General features: G+C 32.0%; 2 protein-coding genes across 4 annotated transcripts; one reads left to right on the plus strand and one right to left on the minus strand.

The window, feature by feature from the left end:
• Positions 1-7,000: 7,000 nt before the first annotated feature.
• Positions 7,001-13,351, plus strand: LOC111292183 (putative glucan 1,3-beta-glucosidase A). 2 transcript variants are annotated; one of them, XM_089766433.1, is made up of 11 exons: positions 7,001-7,338; positions 7,901-7,995; positions 8,105-8,220; positions 8,339-8,458; positions 9,292-9,477; positions 10,142-10,300; positions 10,889-11,058; positions 11,147-11,299; positions 12,067-12,419; positions 12,646-12,825; positions 12,974-13,351. In XM_089766433.1, the coding sequence occupies exons 1-11, from the start codon at positions 7,112-7,114 to the stop codon at positions 13,057-13,059; spliced, it is 1,845 nt and encodes a 614-aa protein (XP_089622559.1). In that variant the 5' UTR covers positions 7,001-7,111; the 3' UTR covers positions 13,060-13,351. The 2 variants fall into 2 exon arrangements, with proteins under 2 accessions (XP_089622559.1, XP_022740165.2); XM_022884430.2 differs by lacking the exon at positions 7,001-7,338 and adding an exon at positions 7,415-7,548.
• A 31-nt stretch (positions 13,352-13,382) lies between these two features.
• On the minus strand, positions 13,383-18,779 carry LOC111292182 (uncharacterized). 2 transcript variants are annotated; one of them, XM_089766432.1, is made up of 9 exons: positions 18,360-18,779; positions 18,137-18,253; positions 17,645-17,871; positions 17,341-17,552; positions 17,130-17,232; positions 16,014-16,384; positions 14,814-15,315; positions 14,613-14,702; positions 13,383-14,531 (listed from the first exon to the last, which is right to left on the minus strand). In XM_089766432.1, the coding sequence occupies exons 1-9, from the start codon at positions 18,538-18,540 to the stop codon at positions 13,383-13,385; spliced, it is 2,952 nt and encodes a 983-aa protein (XP_089622558.1). In that variant the 5' UTR covers positions 18,541-18,779. The 2 variants fall into 2 exon arrangements, with proteins under 2 accessions (XP_089622558.1, XP_022740163.2); XM_022884428.2 differs by lacking the exon at positions 14,613-14,702 and having other exon boundaries at positions 18,360-18,745.
• Positions 18,780-20,382: the final 1,603 nt, after the last annotated feature.

Genomic DNA, 20,382 nt, shown 5'->3' on the forward strand with positions numbered 1-20,382 from the left:
TTTTTATAATGGTTTCACTTTGATCTCTAACTTTTGAATTATTTCATTTGGGTACCTAATTCTTAAAAATATTTTCATGTTGGTCATCCATCCATGTTGTAATTTGTATTGTATGCCATGTGGACATTTATTTGTTATGTCAAATAGACATTTTACTGGATGGTTAATGAAAAAATATAACAATTCTTAAATTAAGGAGTAAAGTGGAATCAAAATAAAATTTAGGACTCATTGATATTCTTTACCGTGAATGTTAAAAATATTATGAAATTATTTTTTTTTCTTTTTTTTTTTTGTGTCTACAAAAATTTTAATTGTTTTCCTCTTTTTTTGCTAAGCTCAATCATTGATCTTAGTGCAATGTTTAGAAAATATGAAAATTACATATCTCACTGACAATCTTTGAATGTATCAACGTTACAATTATTTATAAGACTCGTTTATCCTTAAAGTCTTCAACAAGGACACATTGGTTGGGGGGATGTCTTTGTATCAACGTTTACATGAATTATCAAATTGGTTTTTCCTAAAAAGAAATTCTAATTAGAGTTACTGTATAGCATGATGTGTGAATACATATAATTTGGTGACCCTTTCCCCTTTAGTTTTATTTTTTTAATTTTTGCTAAGTCAATATAAAAGATTGGCTTTCCTTTTATTTTTTATTTTTAAAAAAGATTGGCTTTCCCCTCTCTTTTTAATATATTATAAATCCAGAAGATGGTTAACTCGATAACTATTAAGATTTTGTTTAATTGATATTTTTGTATTGTGCTTTTTTTTTTTTTTTTGATAGAAAAATAAAAATATAACATAACTAAAAAACAAAAGACAAATAACAAAAAATTAAAAATAAAAACCCCAATCAAAGCAAGCGAAACCTAAGTAATTTTTCAATGCCAATGTTAATGGCTATTAAAACTTTCTTCCCATTACATATATTTATATATATATATATATATTTATATTTATATTGCAGTTCTGTTCATAACTCACAAAGTCACAAAGCCTTTTATTGTCAGATATTCGTTTTACCAAGGAAAAAACAATAAGTGCATACTTATTTCGCACACTCATAATATATAAGTTTTCAGAATTCTATTATAAATCATAAAAATTTAATACTTTTCACTTAAATCCTTAAAATAAAAACTGTATGTGAAATGAGTATATTAAATAAGCGCATGTAGCATTATCGTTTTACTAAATATAAAACATTTTCAATTCTTTAAAGAGAAAAATAGAGAAAAAAAATCTAATTTTAAAAGTTCTTTTGTCCGTTTTCAAATTTCACTTACAAAGCCACATTCTGTTTTTTGATGTATCTTATCATTTGCACACAGTTTGACATTGATCATATAGTTAGTGTAGTAAGTAGATTTCTTTCTAATTCAAAAAATGTTTGTTGAAAAACAGTAAAATGAATTTTCAGATATTTGAGGGGTACTTAAAAAATGCACTTGAGTTATGAAGTTTCACAATTAGTTTTAGAAAAGTTTATTAATGTTGACATGACAAGTGATCTTGATGGTAAAAAATCTATTAACGAGTATTTATTAACTTTTGTAGGAAGAGGCAGTTTAAGTTACAGAAATGTATTACTTTGTCAACTATAAATGCTGAATATATTATAGCAACCAAAGCAGATAAAGAAAAGTTTTGAATGAAACATTTTTTTCTTGAATTGAGATTGAATTAGAAAGAGCATGTGGTGTTTTGTAATAGTTAGAGTACTTTAAATTTAAGTAAAAATATCATGTACCACACTAAAACAAAGCATATTGATGTTAGATATCAATAGTTACATTCAGTGATTAGGGAACAACAAATGCAATTAAAGAAAGTTTATATTGATGAAGATGTGGTAGATATACTGACTAAAACACTTCCAAAGAAAAAGTTTGAGGTCTATAGTAACTTGATTGAAATGAGTACTTTGACCAATATAAGTTTCAAATAAAATTGTTATAGTGATAAATCTCCTCCTAATCGGGTTAGAGGGGGAAATTATTAATAATTTAAGGTTTAGCCCCATTCTTTTAAACCAATCAAAGGCCATGAGCTTTTTTACTTTTGCCTTTTAATTAAAAAATGGAGCCCTACATATTATATAAATGTGGGTAGTTTTTGTGTGAACGTGGCGCCGAAGAGAGAAAAAGAAAAGCTAGAAAAATAAAGAGAAAAGGGAGAATTACTTGATGAAAGTTGATCTGTGGTTCGATTGAGTTAAAATTTTATCAATAGATTTATAATTCATAGTTCTATATTCTGAACGGTAAAGATTAGGTTTGAAGCTTTCTAAGAACACATCCAGGATATATTTGTTGAGTTACTTATTTAATGAGATTTTTCGAATTATTTCTCTAGTTATTATTAACTATAATTTTAGTTAGAAGAAAATTTTATATGTCAATTATTTGATAATGAAGATTTTTTTGATGGTTCGTAATTTTTTCTCTCTACATTAAAAGATTTTTCACGTAAATCTTAATGTATTTTATTTTTCTTATGTTGTTAATTGTTGATTATTATCTATTGCTATTAATTTATTATAATATATTATTTTTGTATTGTTGTGTTTGATGCTTAGTCCAACAAAAAGTACTTTTATCTATTTTCTAGTTTCACTTATGAAACCACATACGGTTCATTAAACCAGTAATAAAACTATGGATTTCTTTAAAGTCATGCAGTATAATAAACCCCTAATAATAATATGGTAATGGCAGCTGGAGGGTTTAATTAATAATTCCATAATTTAAACAAAGCATCAGACTATGTGTTGTCGCAATCGAGCTCATTTCCTCTTTCAATGTAGAATCTTGTTGATGGTCAAATTAAAAGACATATAAATGAAAAAAAATTTTACGACCAAAACAGTATCATATTAGACTTATAAACAAAAAATATTATTTGGTAAAAAATTAAAAAATTTTAATGATAAAAAAATAATTATAAATTTTATTTATGATGGTGTAACTTTTTATCCGATTATCAACAAAAATTTTCATTTAATATTAAAAAATAAGAGGTTCCAAATCTATACCACGAGGGCCTTGGATTTTAGATAATCATTGCTGGAGCTATAATTTCGCCTTGCTTATTGCTAAAATTTAAGCTATGAGCTTAATGCAATGTCGATGTATACAATAATTGCAAATATATTGTCACAAAATTTTAATATTAGTATAAACTTTTTTTTTATTGAATATATTTTCATATTTTAATTTAACTTTAACCTGAGACTGACTGAAGCAATCTCTCTCAATATTTAATTGAGAGCACATTCTTTGTCGGTTATTGCAGGAAACTGAGGCAGCGTTTGACTGAGTTTTCAAAAGAAAAAATGAAAAAAAACATAGCAGATATCATTAAAAAATTGATGTTGTCGTCACATTCCGACAACCATGCCACTGTGACTACGTCATGGCATTTGCCGTGTTGTTTCTCTCGCTCTTATTCTTAAAATTTGTGCCCTTAGAACAACCCCAAAAGCCCCCCACAAAAGGTGCATTGAATTGGGCATTTCATTGTCCCTAATGAACGAGAGAGAGAGAGCGAAGGAGAGAGAAAGGGTGGGGAGGTGGGGCAACTATAATAAACTTTTTCTCTCTTTGTCTGGTTCTTTGCTACGCTTTTTACGAAACATGCATGGGGTTTTTGGCTTGGACTGGTTCATTTGTTCATTTTCCTACAAAGGCAAATTCTGTCGACCTCCTTTCTTGGATTTTTCCATCTCAGAACTGCTCCTATAGCTATCTATCTGCTGAAAAGATATTTCAATGACACAAGAAAAAGAAGAAAAAATTTTGATGGAAATTGAAGACAAGCAGTAGTTGATTACAATAACTACAACTATTTATAACATAGATGTGTTGAAATAAGATTAACATAAGATTAAAAAATTTTATATCATTAAAAAATATAAATAAAATATTTTTTATATACACGAAAGATTCAAAATTTTAATAATTTAAAATTTTGAATTTAAATAATATCTAATATACCCTCTTAGCTTCAAATATGATAAAGCTCTCAACAAGATTAACATCAACAACAACATTGAGCCATCCAAATTTTTGTTTTACACTTATAAGCCAAAAGAAAATCCTATAAAAATTTGTACTAATTAATTAAATCTTTCACCAGAGATTAATTAAATCTTTCACCAGAGATCAAATCTCATACCAGTAAGCTAAATTCATGTAGCTAGAAAATATAGATTGATGTGTAATATGGCAAAACTTTTTTTTTTGGTCAGTTTTAGACCAACTTGATCGATTTGCATGTGGGCATGTGAAACGTCCAATTATTATCAGCATCATGAAGCACTATCATATGCAATTGGGGGCGTGTTTGTCAATTCATGTTTTAAGACTTTAATAATAGATAAAAGTAAAATTAGAACTGAAAAAGGCCTTTATCGATTCCACTCAATCAATCATTTTTTATCAAGTATCAATGGTGTTAAAACGATGTTGCTTGATTGATCTATTTGTGATTTTTGAGTTCCAGAATGAAACAAGTCTTCACGTGATTATTCATAAATTATTAGTACGAATTAACGACAAAAATGTTAAGACATGATAGCGAAGTCCAATATCCATTAATGGAATGATTAGATAATTATAAGTAAAAAAAAGTTCATAAATGCATTTAACAACCACTCGTGACACACCCCACGTGAAAGAAAAAAAATGATAAAAATTAAAATATATATATATGGGAAAAAAATAAGTGAGAAAAATGTTATGTAACTGTAAAAAAAAAAAAAATTATATACACTCATTTCGCACATTAACATAACAGGTAAGTGTTCATTATTGCTTCGTTATTGCTTGGATCATACGTCATTAGTAGCAGTAGCAGAGATTTGACGTTTGTAGGGTTCATTTGTCTGGTTTGCTTGGACAAAGCATGTCCAATCAGTTCTTCCCAACCGCATGGATTTCGTTCATCTACAATACCAGACAAGTATAGGCAATTATGATCTCCAATGATTAAAAACCATTGGCTGATCAACAAAACCGGCAGCCTATCCACCGAGCTCGATTTTAGGACAAGTTTTGTAGAGCGGAAAAGTGGGAGAATGAATAGACAAGAATGAAAAATAAAAAATAAAAAAAGAATTTTAAGCGTATTTGATAAGCAAAACTATGGCCGGCAGATCCATTATTTGATGAAAGAGTTTCTTCAGTTAGAATCACACCCTGGAGACAGACCGAATCCATAATTGTTTGAGGTTTGTCGTCAATGTTGCCATTAACTAGATTCTAGTTCAGACAGATTGATTTTGGAGTACTTCTTGATTAGCTTAATTATTAATTAATGATATGGGATTTTTTAAATAATTTTTTCCTTCGTAATCATGCTAATTTTGAATAATTTGCATCTAAATAAATTAAAATATAATTATATAACCAAATCAATTCACAATGAAATTTGAACCAAAGAATTTAAGGATCGAAATTGTTATATATCCAAATACCAAACATTATAAATGTCATGTGAAGGGAGTATGAAATATTTATATAATTTGATGTTAATAAACACAAAATATTAAAGAGATTGATAAAAATTAACATAATGCAATATTAAAAGTTAAATGTAAAAAAATAACACAATGTAACATCACAAAATGTAAGCATGTCACCAAATTAATACAAAAGTTATAGAAATAACACTATTATAAAGAAAATGAACAATCGTTAAACCCTAAATCTTAAATTAATTAATAACCTTCAAAATCGGTTGAATAAGATGGGAAAACAACTTCAATTAGTTTTAGCTATCCACTTGCATGTTTAAACAAATAATTCTCTTTCATTTCTTCTATATTTTCAACACTATAAAGATAGTTTTCTTATGAAAAAGCTAGAAAATATTAATATTTATGAACTCAAAGCCTTTAGGTTACTATTTTTTTAATAAAAATTATATTGTTTAACCCTTTTAGTAGTTACTGGTTGTTCAAATATTGTGGCACTCTTGCAAAATTAAAGCCCAAGACTAACACTTACAGTGGGCCTGGCTCAGACCTCTCAATAGCAAAATCCAAGTCTTAAACTAGCCCACTCAGTTTTCCAAATCATTACAGTACTTTTTAAACATCACTAAATTTAAAAGTACAGCTTGAAATACAGCGTTAAAGTTAATGTTAAGGAATAATATAGTAATAAATTTATTTTTTTTTTATAAAGTTATAAGCATAAACAAATTATAATAACAATTAAATGCTACATTCATATAAAAAAATCACTGAAACAAACAAATCAATCATCAAATTAACACATAATTCAATAAATCCAACATAAAAAAATAGATCAAATTCATACATATAATAAAACTTAAATATGAAATCTCAAGTTCTTTAGATTATCTATTTGTTGTTAAACCAAAGCATTTTTTTAATAAATTAACTATATTATACTTTGTCATGACTTAATCTTTCCCAATTTTAATAAGATGTGAATAGATCTGATAATTTAAAATATGATATAATGACATAATATAAAAATAATATAAATAAAAAATATAAAGATAATACGATATAAAATTTTAATATAAATTATAAATAAATTTAATCAAATAAAAAAAATTTATATTTTTTTGTAAATATAAATTATAATATATAATTTTTATGTGTAAATATAATATAAATATACTATTTGATACGATACACAACATCATGTCTAAATGTGAGCTTATCACTTTTGAGATATATCAACATCAAATTAAATCAAGGTGAGATCCTTTGGGGGAGGGACAGCAAAGGGAGCCCACCCATATCCATATGCTACAATTGGTGTCAAAAAAGGTCGGTTGGATAAAGATTCCTTTTCCCTTGAACCGTTGAATGATTCAACTCTGTCTTGTTCTTGATGCCAATATTCATGGGCAAAGACAGCAAGGCTGCCAAAGGTTTAATCATAATTTGAGGATTTAACCCAAAAAAAATAAAAAAGCCCATTTTTCTTTCTTTTTCTTATCCACCCCGATGTCTCAAAATTCATTTGTCGACTCCTCCATGTCACAATGGCGGCTGAAGAGAAGGTCAGTTTTCAAGTTTCAACTGCCAAACCGAAGGAACGGTAACAACGGATGGTGAAATATGGTGAAAGATGGTAAAATTTTGGACAAGACACAACAAACGACCATGAAATTTAACGGCCAACTCAGAGGCGTAAACGGTAAGCAGTCGATACCTCCCAATGTAGACGTTGCCGTTTTCCTTTTTCCCGTTCGGATCGGGTTTCAAGACTCGGGTTGGGTTCGGTGGGCATCGAGAAGGGAAGAAAAACAAAAACGGTTTCTTCATGTGAAAGTAAAGGCGAGGAGGTGGGACTGGGAACCAACAGCCTTTATCTTATTCTTTTAAAGGCGTTTTTCAGCTTCAAATTGTAATCTTGGTGGTTAAAAAGCAAGCTTTTTTCTTGACTCTAAATCTACGCAAAAAGCACAAAACCAAACTCTCTAGGCAAAGGGGCTTCCTTTCTAACCTTTTTGGGTTTTGTACTTTTAAAATGTGAAATCAGAGGAAGTTTTCAGGTTCCCACTCTTGTTTATTCCTTGGCAACTTTAGAAAAAATGTTCTTTTCTTCTTCTTCTTCTTCTTCTTCTTCTGTTAAATATTTGTAATGGGGTTCTTGTTTTTGTCTTGATCTTGGAGGAGGATTGAGTTTTTATGACTAATGCAATGAATTAGTGCAACACCCAACTTAAAGAATTAAATGTTATGATTGTTTACAAGGTTGAATTTGGTATAAATTGATTGATAAGGAAGGAACTACTAAAGATTCTCTACCAAGTGGATGGTTTTTTTTTTCTCTCTTTCGTTTTCCCTTTATTCTCCTTCTTTTTTTGTTGTTGGATTCCACGCTTTAGCTTTTGTTTGATGCAGTCAAGGGGTTGCATTCTTCATGGAACTTGTTTTTAGCAAATGGGTATTTGCATTTTCTCTCTGTTGTTGGCTAATCTTTTGTGTAGCACTTTCAGGTGAGCTTAAAGCTCCTTTTTCTTTTCGTTGCATTTCTTTTGGTTTCTTGAAAATGCTCATTTTGTAGAAAATACCAAATTGTTGAAAATGGTCATTTAATTTTGTAAGTGGAGGGGTTGCATGGAGATTCTAAAGTGAGAGGGGTGAACTTAGGAGGGTGGTTGGTTATAGAAGGTTGGATCAAGCCCTCTCTTTTTGATGGCATTCCTAATGGAGACATGCTTGTGAGTATTAAGCTTTTGTCTTAGCGTAAACTTTCTTGCTTTTTTTAATAATTTTTTGGTTTCTTCTAGTTTTTCCATGAGTAATTTTAGTTATATGTTTATGGATATTAAAATGTAGGATGGAACACAGGTTCAATTCAAGTCAGTGACATTGCAGAAATATGTTTGTGCAGAAAATGGAGGTGGGATGGACATTTCAGTTAATAGAGATGCTGCTTCTTCATGGGAAACCTTGACTGTAAGAAACCAAACAAAATTGTTGGTCTTTATCTACGATTTGTTCTTGTGTTGTATGGTAAACTTGAGCTTGATTGACTATTTGGACCTGCTGGTAATATGCTTGTGGATATTCCAGAAAGTGAAACCATTACATATTCTGTTTACTAAACAAAGTTTTGCATTGAAGGAACTGCAATGTGTAATGAAAAAGAAAAGACCCAATCTATGGCTGCTCGAGGTTTTACATAGTTTTGGTCTGGTTGAATATCCAGAGTGACGCTCTTCAGTACTGACCACTTTTTAACATATCTTATCCTAAAAAATTGGTTTCTGGTTTAACTTGATGAATAAAAGTGTATTACAAATTTACAACCTTTTGCCTTATAACACTTCAAAGTTCACAAAGTTTTATGGTGGAATAATGAGTCATTAGATTTTCTTTTCTCGGAAAAAGATAGCTAGTATTAGGTATGTGGCAGTAAACTGGATAGAATATGAAGTTGGTAGTGTAACTCAAAATATAGGCAATGGGTTTCAGTTGCAGTGGCAATACTTGTATATTTGCTTTCTTTTTCCTTGTTCTCTATGAAAGTAGTTGAGGGGGATTTATTGTCAAATGGATAGTTGTCCTGGGATACAAGTACTATAATTTTGTTACTTTTCTTTAGAAGTTAAGCATTGTAGAATTTTAATTTCCTTTATAAATTGTGATTAATAATTGTGACAACAGTCATTTTTGTTGTGTTGACTGATATCCTATGAGTCTCGTTTTGCACAAACTTGTGGGCTTTCTAGAAAGTAAATTAGTCTTCTGTAATGAAATTTGTTATCTAACAATTTATTTTCATGCAGTTATGGAGAGTTTCTGAATCAGAATTTCAGTTCCGCACCACACAAGGCCAATTTCTAACATGTTATGGTAATGGATGCTCTGTATCTGCAACAGCAACATCAGCTTCCTCAACAGAAACGTTTCAAATTGAAAGAAATAACAACGGTCGAATTCATATCAAAATAAAGAGTGGCACCTATCTGCAGGTATAATAATACTAAATCCTTCACTTTTTGAGTTGATGAATCAAAGATTTCAGTAGTGTTGATAGCAAGATGGACAGACACTTTTTTTTTTTTTTTGGCCACTTTCTGTTAAATAATATGGTTAAAATATTCAAGCACCCAATATTTTAGCCTTTGTCTGGTTGTCAAGATTTCGGTTAACCACTATAAGATTAAGGTCTCAATATCAATGGCCAGTTGTCCTAAATATTGAGAACTTGTAGCATAGTCAAGAACCTTTACTTGAGGAAAATATCTGAAACTTTAATTATGAATTGCAAGTTTCAGTCATTTTTCTATTCATTTGGATATTCACGATTTTTTTTTTTTGAACCATGCTTGCTTCATGCTGCATTTTGAACCAGTTTTAATTGTCATATTTGAAAGATTAAGACAAATTTCTGCAACTATAGTTGTAGAATGGATAATAATAGCATGTGGCTGGATTATCACTTTTCAGACTGATTTGCATTTTAACTTCAACCTGCAGCTATACAATGGTAGCTTAACCAAAATGTGTGCAGGTCAACCTTCATAAATTTGCTCTATGGCATTTGAGATTTCTCAGTGGTTCTTTCATTGGTTCAAATGTGATGCCTAAGTTTGATGTGTTAAAACTTGATGATAATGTTTTTTAATATTTTAGGCTACCATAGGTAATCAGCTCACGGCAGATTATCCAGGAACCCCAGGATGGGATGATAATGCAGCCACATTTGAAATGTCAATTATAGCTAATAACTTGCATGGAGATTATCAGCTTGCAAATGGATATGGACATAACAAGGCGAAACAGGTTCTTGAGGTACCATAAGCACTTTTTTTTTGGGGGGGGGAGGGGAGGGGAGGGGGTGGGCGGTACAGTTTAAACTTGTTACATTCATCACTTTGAATAACTTCAGTTGGTTTGGCACTCAAATATGTTACATACATATTATTTGCTATTATCTTATAGACTTCTACCATTTATCTTGAGGATTATGTTTAACATCATCTAATAAAATTTCAATAACATAATTTGATTAATGGAATCTTTAAAGACACAAACATGAAAAATGTATGCTGCCTATATATCAGCAGTTTTCTATTGTCTTGCCTTCTCTTTTACATGCATGTTTGAGTTTGTGTGAGCATGTAAATATTAGGGTACTTTGTTCTCATTACACTGTTTATTTTGATTTTATTAAGTTATTCCCCTAGTTGTCAGACTGAAGTATCTGCAACAAGAGAATTTTAATAGCTAACTAGTAGATAATCAAGACAAAATCTTCGGATAATTATGGATTGGCAGATGAATAATCCAAAACTTTGAAACGCAGAAAACATAATTATGCACTAGCTTCAAATTCAATCTTTTGTTTTTCCTAACTTTTCTTTTTGGTTGAAAATGCAGGGACATAGAAATAGTTTTATCAATGTAGGAGATTTTGAATTTCTATATAGACATGGAATAAATACTGTAAGGATCCCTGTTGGTTGGTGGATTGCTTTTGATCCTGATCCTCCAGCCCCATTTATTGGAGGAACATTAGAAGCTCTTGACAATGCATTCTCGTGGGCACAGTAAGTCTTTGCTTCACTTTTCTTCGTCAGAGTGCTATGATTTCAGATTTTCATTTCATTTGATAATTATGTGAAAATTTTGATGCAGAGCCTATAACATAAAGTGCATAATTGACCTTCATGCAGCACCTGGCTCCCAAAATGGAATGGAACATAGTGCTAGCAGAGATGGCACAGTAGGCTGGCCTACATCAGATTACATTTCACAGACATTGCATGTTATAGATTTTCTAGCTTCCAGGTAATGTTTTATTACATTCGCCCTTGAAAGTGATATTTTAGCCAGAGTGATGAAGATTGAAAAAAAAAATGTTCTAGTGGTTTATTTGAGATGCCAGTCTGCAAAGGTCGTGCAGAAAATGCTGAACAAAATTTTATCATCACTGGTAGTTATTCAGGCTCTGGAGTCTCGATGCCTCACGGAATTGCATATATTGATTTTCACATTCTATGATATTTGATCAGCATACTTACACCCATGGGACCTGGAAGAGAGAAAGTAAACAACAAAAAGTAAACATGGTGTTTGTATTATTGATTGACTTCTAGCAAAAGACAAATGCAAACTAATAGATCTTCGTGTTTTTTGTCCTTTCATCTCGTGTGTAAATGGAAATAGTGGACTATCATCATATCAAGTTTTGGTGCTGCAATCCATCAAACCAATCAAAACCATGACTTTCAGGATTCCTAATATTTTTTGTCTTGCTATATTTTGATCAAAGCTATTGATCTTGTGAATTTGTAGTGCTTAAGATCCCTCCCCATGTTGCATTTGAGAATGCCTCTGTTAAAATTTCTTTGAAATTGCATGTTAATTGATATGTTTACTCAACCAGAAATCAAAGTTTTCTGAAGAATTTCTGTTGCATTGCTTGTCAATCAATATCCTAAATAACTAAACAAGAAAATCTTTCCAACTCCAACAGGCTAACCCTTATCCTTTGGACTATGCAGATTTGTCTGTTTGTAAAGTTTAATTCCATTGAATCATCTTGTTTGTTGCAGGTATGCAAGACATCCTGCCTTGCTGGGAATTGAGCTATTAAATGAACCCTCTGCTGCGGCAGTTTCATTGGATACAATAGTTTCGTATTACAAACAAGGCTATGAAGTTGTGAGGAAACGCTCTCCATCAGCTTATGTCATAATTTGCCAAAGAATTGGCAATGCAGATGCACTGGAACTTTATCAGGCTGATATAGGCTCCCACAACATAGTGGTGGATTTGCATTACTACAATCTCTTTGATACTTTCTTTGTTAACATGAGTGTTTTAGATAATATCCAATTCATATATCAGAGCAGGGAGGCTCAGCTACAAGCTTTGAATGGTGCAAATGGCCCACTTGTTTTTATTGGTAACTAAAGATCTATTTTCTGTCCCAATAAAACAGTGTTTGACTTAGAAGATTAGGGTTTAGGATTCATTGAGCTTTCTAATCTTGCTGTCAGTCAAAGTGTTTCACAGTTGCTGATTTTTCACATGTTTGAACTAAGTTACTGTGTATATGCTTGACTTTGGGATATAAAAAACCCATTTCTGATGCAATTCTTATATTTTTATTTGGATTTTGTTTGTTTCAGGAGAGTGGGTAAATGAGTGGAATGTTACCAGTGGGTCTCAATCAGATTATCAAGCCTTTGGAAGGGCGCAGTTAGAGGTGTATGATGCTGCTTCCTTTGGTTGGGCTTATTGGACACTCAAGAATGATAGACAGCACTGGGATTTTGAATGGAACATTAGGAACGGTTATCTCCAATTAAGTAATATTCTAAACCTATCTTCATTTTGCCTTCAGACATGGATGTTAATCAGTTGTTTAGGGTGCTGAATCGTCTGAGTTTTGCAACTTTAACCTTGTTTCTACTTTATTTCTCTGTTCTAAGCTGCATGTGACGTATATTTATGCAGGCAATTCACAGAAGAAAAAAAATTTCAACAGCCTAATATGGCTTTTACTTGCATCTGTCTGGTTCCATCTGTGTCAAATATTGTGACCAGTGGAGTTGCTTGAGTCCCAGATATGAAGAGGAAGATAAACTGCGGCTTTTTCTTTTCCTTTTCCCCCCCATTTTTAAGCCTTTGCTAGTCCACCATTACATTCATGTCTTCTGTAAAACAACCATTTCATTCATTTTGGGAAATTTGCAAGCCCAATGACATTTTTTATAACAGAGAATATCTCTAGAAAAAATGTGGTGAATCCTGTCAAAACAATGGCAATGTATGTACTTTCTCTCAATAATGTACAAGGAAAAAATTTTCCTACAAGGAAATATCTCTCAATAAGCATTCTTCCCATATCATCTCAATCTGATATCTAAAGCCATTTTTTGTAGACCATAATGTATAGTCTCTTGACAACTTGACCAACTGTAAAATAGCCTATGAAAAGCACAACCAAAAACCCGAAATATGAGAGTGGCAAGTCAGTGAATCCCATGAAATCTCCAATTATTGAGAATGGTATTGCAATACCAACAGCAGAAATCAGGACTGTTGAACCAATTACAGGCCAAGAGGCGATCTCCATAATGAAGGGAATTTTTTCTGTCCGGATCAAGTGGTAAATCAGGGTCTGCATGAGAAGCCCCTCAACAAAATAAGCAGAACGGAAGAAAGTTTCACTTAACTTGCCATCAGAACTGTAGTAAAACCAAAGGAACAAAATAGTGGCTATATCACAGAGAGTGCAGACAGGGCCATTCCATAATATGAACATCGGCAAACCTTTCACAGACCATTTTTGAGGGATTTTGACATAATCTTCTTCCATCTTGTCCCATGGAATTGCAATCTGGCCCACACTATACAAGAAGTTCTGTACAAGGAGTTGCTTTGGAGTCAATGGCTCAAATCTGAGGAAGACAGTTGCGATGAAGAGTGAAACAACGCTCCCTAGATTAGCAATAACTGACAGTTTTATGTATTTCATTGTGTTGCCGAATGTAAAACGACCCTGCTCAACTCCAGCAACAAGCACGTTTAAGTCTTTCTCGAGTAAAATGATATCAGCCAAGTCTTTTGCAACTGATGCGGCTGAATCAACTGATATACCTATATTAGCAGCATCTAATGCGAGTGAGTCATTTATTCCATCACCCAAGAACCCAACAACATGATTACCAACTGTTTGCAAGGACTGTACTACTCTCAGTTTCTGAGAAGGGGTAAGCCGAGCCAGAACTGTGGCCTTTTTCACTGTTTCATGAAAGACATCCTGGTTGAGTTGCTCTAGGTCTGGTCCTGTTGATACATGTGTGGTTCTGATGCCAACTTCATGGCAAATTTTTATTGCTAGAGACAGTGAATCACCAGTTAATACTTTTGCCTTTACTCCCTTCTCAGCCAACCGCCATAGAGCTTGCTTTGCTGAGTCCTTAGGTGGGTCAAAGAATGTTACGAGACCGAGGAATACCATGTCTGATTCAACAACATCCTCATTGTCCATGTTTTGTTCACTTATTTTCTGCAACATGACATAACACTGTATTACATTCAAGGGTTTAAGCATTGGTTAACTATCATAGTGACGAAAGTTTGTTCTTACATGCAAATCTTGTCTTACAAGGATACTGGGGGATTCGTGGCTAGGTGAATTAATATAGCCTATGGCATGAAATGCAGTTGAATTTGAGTACTAAGAAAAAAGAAGCTTTTAGAAATTCATGCATGGAAAAAGCAAAAAAAGAAAGGGATAGCAAGAAAAAAAGAGGAAAAAGACATTGGTCTAAAGGATATTTAAACTCACTGTTTGTTGTAGATTTTTTATTGCAACTCCTATAACCCGTAATCCCTCATTGCTTAGTTCTTCCACCACATTCAAAATCCTAGGATGGTCTTCTTCAGAGAAAGCTGTTATCTCACCCCTATCTACATGTTCCACATAAGAACAAACTTTCATCACTTCTTCAAGTGCTCCTTTGGTTATCATGAACCTAGAGAAGGGTTGGCTATTTCTGCCTCTTGGATTAGATTCTGTTTCCAAAATAACAGATACCCTTCTTCTCATAAAATCAAAAGGGATTTCATCGATCTTTCTCCACTTGGATGGTTGGAACCGGTATCCATTTGTGTACACAAATGCCAAAATTGCATCATCTAGAGGATATTTCTGATCACTCTTGAAGTAAGAATTGAGGAAGGCGAAATGTAAGACCTTTTCTTTTGGAGAACCCCAGCTATCCAGATGATTAACCATGATTGCACGGTTCATGGTGAGCGTCCCAGTTTTATCAATACATAGGATATCCCTGCCAAAGCAAAAAGAAATAAGTAACAAAATGTCGGAAAATTAAACTTCAAAATGAAAAACTTGATGAAACTATTATGTAACAACATAGAACATAAGCTCAGATTCTTCACATGCTATAACAATATCCATAAAACTCCTGCTTTCAGATTTCAAAATAGTGGAAGAAAGCTTAGCTCTCTGACCCAGATTTACAGGTTAAAGAATTCTATCATCCTAATTTATTAAGCATGCTTCTGAATCCAAAATATCACCAAGTATCCCTTCTATGTATTTTTGATGATTGTTATCATGTGCAATTTTCCTATTTATTCAAATCTAGCATCTCAGTGGAAGATCAACTCTATTTGCTCTGCCAATTATTCTGATTTAATGCACTTCAAGTAGTGATCATCATGGTGTAATTTGGGTGGCGCCATTGATGGACTACATATATCAGGCACTATATATGCATTTCAAACAATTTGACATTCATATTAATTCCACTATCAAGTAGCTGAATAGCCGTGTCTCCCCATTTCTCTCTTTCTTTCTTTCACACACACACACACAAATAACAGTGGTTTTAGAGCTTTGTTTCTGGTTTAAGGGTTAATCCAGCAGCAAGCTTTGTTTGAGTAGTAGCATAGGAGTAAGCATTAACTTATCTACAGTTTTTAAGTCTTTCACCTCTATATTCAGGAGAAATTTTGGACTTACATGGATCCCATGTCTCGTATGGCAGACAAGCTTTTGACTATACATCTCTCCCTTGCCATAGCAAGTGCTCCCTTTGCAAGGCTTGTGTTGATAATGAGGGGAAGCATTTGAGGAGTAAGGGCACATGCAACCGAGATTCCAAAAAGGGTACTCTCACTCAAATTATGGAAAGTAAGGTACTCTACCAGTATCATGATTGTGACTACTAGAAGCATTACACCAACAAGAACATAAGATATCTTCCGAATACCCTTCTCAAAACCATCTGGTGGTTTGTGCTTTCCAATAGTTGAAAACACGGTGCTTATGTAGGTCTTGGATCCAGTGGAGACAACTAGACCAGTTCCAATACCTGATACCACATTTGTCCCCTGAAATATTAATCACGACGGTTGTATACCTCAGTGTATTATGCAGTAATAATCTATGATTACTTACTAATAGATAACAATTGGATATTAGCTAAACTGGAGTTGCCATACTCCTTACATTCAAATATGCAAATTATTAAATGACCAGCCATTGTTCCTGATAAGCAACAAAGGCAAATTTCTTGAAAGGTAGCCATATTCTGCCACCTAAGTGTGAAAGGACAGTAAAATTGTAGAAAATATGGGAATGATATGCCATTGAAATTGAAATTCCTGCTACTTTTAAGCACCTTTGACTATTCATAATAAAATTGTAGCTTGAATATATCACTTAAGTACAATTTGTGCTGTTTTATAAATGCTATGCTTGTCAGGCACTCAGGCTTACTTCAGAAAAGGAACCAGCTATTCCATCATTTGGTATGGTTCGCTATAACATATGCAGTATTGTATAAATAAATGACAAGCACATATATTTTAGTAATCTATTATTCTAAGAGACTCAAAGTTTAGTGTAAAGAAATAAAGAGACAAATCAAACATATCAAAGGCAGAAGATATAAAAATAGAAAGAATGCCATTTCGATTTTGTGCAGAAAGTTAAAATATTTTGGTATATTTTGAACACTAAAGTTAGAAAAGAAATAAATTATTGTTCATATCCCTCATCGACTTAATGTTGCAAAAGTTATTACTACCACAAGCAACAAAAGAGTAATATTGGAGAAACTATATCTATACGCACCATGAAACAAATATTCTTTAATTCTAGCAAAGGAGTGCTCCTATCTTCTCTCACATCAGCTGTTTTTTCAGTTGTCCAAGACTCCCCTGTTAATGAGGACTGACTGTTCAAGAAGCAAAGGGTGTAAAATAAAGGATTCCAAAAAAAAGGGACATAAAGGAAAATTTTAAATTACCATATAAGAAACAGGGAAATTTTGAAGCTGTTATACCTTACAACCAGGTGTTTTGAGGTTAATAGTCTCACATCACCAGGGAAAAGGTCTCCTGGCTCGAAAATGACAATGTCACCTGGAACAACATCTCTTTGGTCAACTTGAACGATTAATTCAGTCTGAACCACCCTTCCTGCACATCTTTGAACTTTAACTGGACTTCTTACATATTCTGACAGTTTCATGGCTGCTTTGGAACTTCCATATTCCTGGATTGTGCACGGAATATAGTTAATTGAACTGTGTTTGATAGCAGAAATGTGAGATACTGAGTTGATTGAGCAACTTAAGCAGGAAGAACCTGATAGAATCGAAGGGAGACACTAATAAAAACCAATACAAGCATGATACATCCATTTGGATTATCACTGGTTATATATGAGAGTGCTGACAACACAATTAGAATGATGTTGAAAGGATGAAAGAAGGCGTTCCACAGAAGATGCCACCAACTTGGAAATGTATATTCAAGAGGGATATTTGGGCCATTTTCCTTCAATCTCCTCTCAGCTTCGGTAAAGCTCAAGCCTACCCCAAAAAAAGAACAAGTCAGCAGCAAACAAATAAAACAGGTGACATAGATCAAGGAAGTGTGCCGCCTAATTTACTTGTTCAAAGTCTCAAACATACTGAAGCAGCTTTTCCTAGAAAATTTGATCTTGGCAATTCTTAATATATCTAAAATTGACCAGAAACTCATCAAATTTTATCAATAATCCATCAATAACAGAGAGCATGGTTTATTCCAATCAATAAAAGACAGTAAATCAGAAAAAAGAACGAGCTAGCTAACCTCTTTCTGTGGATCGAACATACTCGAAAACCAAATCTCTTTCTGATCTTGCCAAAGCATATAACCAAGAATAAACCTTTTCTTCTTCTTCGGTCTTTGAACCCCCATCAATCTTCTCTACATATCTCAAACAAACAATCAAAAAAACAAAAACCCATCTCAGAAATAATGTCAAAAAACCAAACTAAACTACCATTAGACCTTAATAGGGACGAAGACTCACTTCCAGACTGAAAACGCCGGAGAAACCCGAAAACAGAATTCGAAAAGAACCCATCCGGATGATGATGATTGGTATTACCATTAGCATTGCTGACAAGGCTTTGATGAACAGAGTTGGAAGTGGGGAGGGAGTCAAGGTCGGTTCTGAAACTGAAAAACCTAAAGAATTTGAAGCTTCCCATAGGAGCAAAATGAAGTGGTTTGAATAGAAATGGATAGAGAAAAAGGGAAAGACATTAAAACAAATAATCAACACAAAAAAAAGACCATGGTTGAAAAAAAAAATGGAGTGTTGGTGGGGGAAGGTTGCAGATTTGAAGAGCAGGTAGAAGAGAGAACTAAATATAATAAATAGTATATATTTTTTGGAGGTGACTTTAATCAGACTCTTGTTCTTGTCTTTCTTCACTCATTTTCTTGCTCTTTCAAAAAAAAAAATCTGATTTTTGTTGGTTGGGGAAGGGAGGGTGTTCTCTTCAAAGTTCAAAGCTTCAACTACCAAACTTCAAATGACCGTTAGGTGCTGTCGCTATGGGAGGGAAAGGGGATTGGCAGTTATTTGCCAGCTAAATCGGACCGGCATTCATTAGTAAATACCCATTTTTTGCGAGACATATATTAAAACTTTCCTTAAGTTAGTAATTAAATTTTTTTTTTTTTAGAAAAAATACATCATTCTCAACATAAATCCCAACATTTACCCACCTTAATTTTTCAAAAAAAATTATTATAAAATATTACAATTTGTTAATAAGAATCTTGTTTTAAGGCTTTTCTAATGTGGGTAATTAATTTTAGAAGTGTTGAGAATAAATGGTTTATTTCACAAATTATTTTTACATTTTATATTTTATAAAATAAATAAATAAGAAATAGCTAATTTTTTAATTAGATGGATATAGCTTAGATTTTCTGATTAATAAGTTAGTTCGTACCAAATTGGATTGGCATCAAGAAACTATCTCAATCAAGTAGCAATAATTGTTTTCCATTTTATTAATAATTTTTTCTCAAATCATAAACATGTTTCATGTGATATCAAAATATTCTAACTAACAAATAAAAACATTTTTTTTCTATATTATCTTCTGATTAAATTACCAAAAGGCTGCCTAATTATGATTAAAAAATAATTAATTAATGACAAAAGGACTAAAATGGTGATGTTATTCCATCCCCTAACCTTCCTCCCCCTCTTTCACAAAGTCAAAGGATGTTACTAAAATTTAAAGTTTTAAGACCATTTTTATTTGAAATTCAATTTAATATGAACATGTTTAAACAAGTAGTAATTCCCATCTTTAATAGAATCTTTTGATTCAACCTTAAATTTCTTTGATTAAAAAAATAAAAAATAAAAAAATAATGGGCTTGCTTTTTCCATGTTGGGCTTACTTACCAAGCCAATAAACTTTCGGATTTTGGGTTTAGATTAAGTAATCAGTAGAATATATATGAGAAATTATTAAATATAATTATAATAATTTTTTTTAATTTTACAAATGAAGTTAAAATAATAATATATATATTTAGTGTATATTTTAAAAAATAAAAAAAATTAATTTAAAAAAAATAAGATATGTATTATTATCTTAGTTTTATTTATGAAATTAAAAAACAATTATTATCAATATACCAAATAATTTTTCATAGATATATATAAAATTATGATGAAGTTTATAAAATAACAAAGGTTTAGTTTACTATTATTATCTATTTCATAACTCTAAAGCTCCCGTTGATTATACTTTTACTATTCATCTATTGTTTTTAATTTAATTTTTTTATTTATTGTTTTTTTCTATTAATTTTGCAAAAATAAAAATCAAAAAACAAAATTAAGTATCAATCAAACCAACATTTCATATGAAATAAAAGGTTGCTTTCTTAATGTATAAAGAATTGCGGTCCAACGGGAAAAACAAGTATTGAATAATATTGCCATCTTGGTATTGGTCAGCGAATGATCATAGAAAATAAATCAATTATTTTTTTTCTTTTTTTTAATTGAAAAAAAAAAGATT

Source organism: Durio zibethinus, chromosome 10 (genome assembly GCF_047325235.1).
Source record: "Durio zibethinus cultivar Kanyao isolate XHJ-2024 chromosome 10, ASM4732523v1, whole genome shotgun sequence".
NCBI lineage: Eukaryota > Viridiplantae > Streptophyta > Magnoliopsida > Malvales > Malvaceae > Durio > Durio zibethinus.

What these genes read in the sequence shown, in the direction of transcription:
- LOC111292183 (XM_089766433.1), top strand. Translation starts at nt 7,112, where the DNA reads ATGGTGAAAGATGGTAAAATTTTGGACAAGACACAACAAACGACCATG. An exon ending in GTGAAAGTAAAGGCGAGGAG is followed by an intron (nt 7,339 to 7,900) that starts GTGGGACTGGGA and finishes TGTTTGATGCAG; the next exon opens with TCAAGGGGTTGCATTCTTCA. An exon ending in AGAGTGGCACCTATCTGCAG is followed by an intron (nt 9,478 to 10,141) that starts GTATAATAATAC and finishes TTAATATTTTAG; the next exon opens with GCTACCATAGGTAATCAGCT.
- LOC111292182 (XM_089766432.1), bottom strand. Translation starts at nt 18,540, where the DNA reads ATGGGAAGCTTCAAATTCTTTAGGTTTTTCAGTTTCAGAACCGACCTT. An exon ending in CCGGCGTTTTCAGTCTGGAA is followed by an intron (nt 18,254 to 18,359) that starts GTGAGTCTTCGT and finishes TGAGATATGTAG; the next exon opens with AGAAGATTGATGGGGGTTCA. An exon ending in ATACGAGACATGGGATCCAT is followed by an intron (nt 15,316 to 16,013) that starts GTAAGTCCAAAA and finishes TTGCTTTGGCAG; the next exon opens with GGATATCCTATGTATTGATA.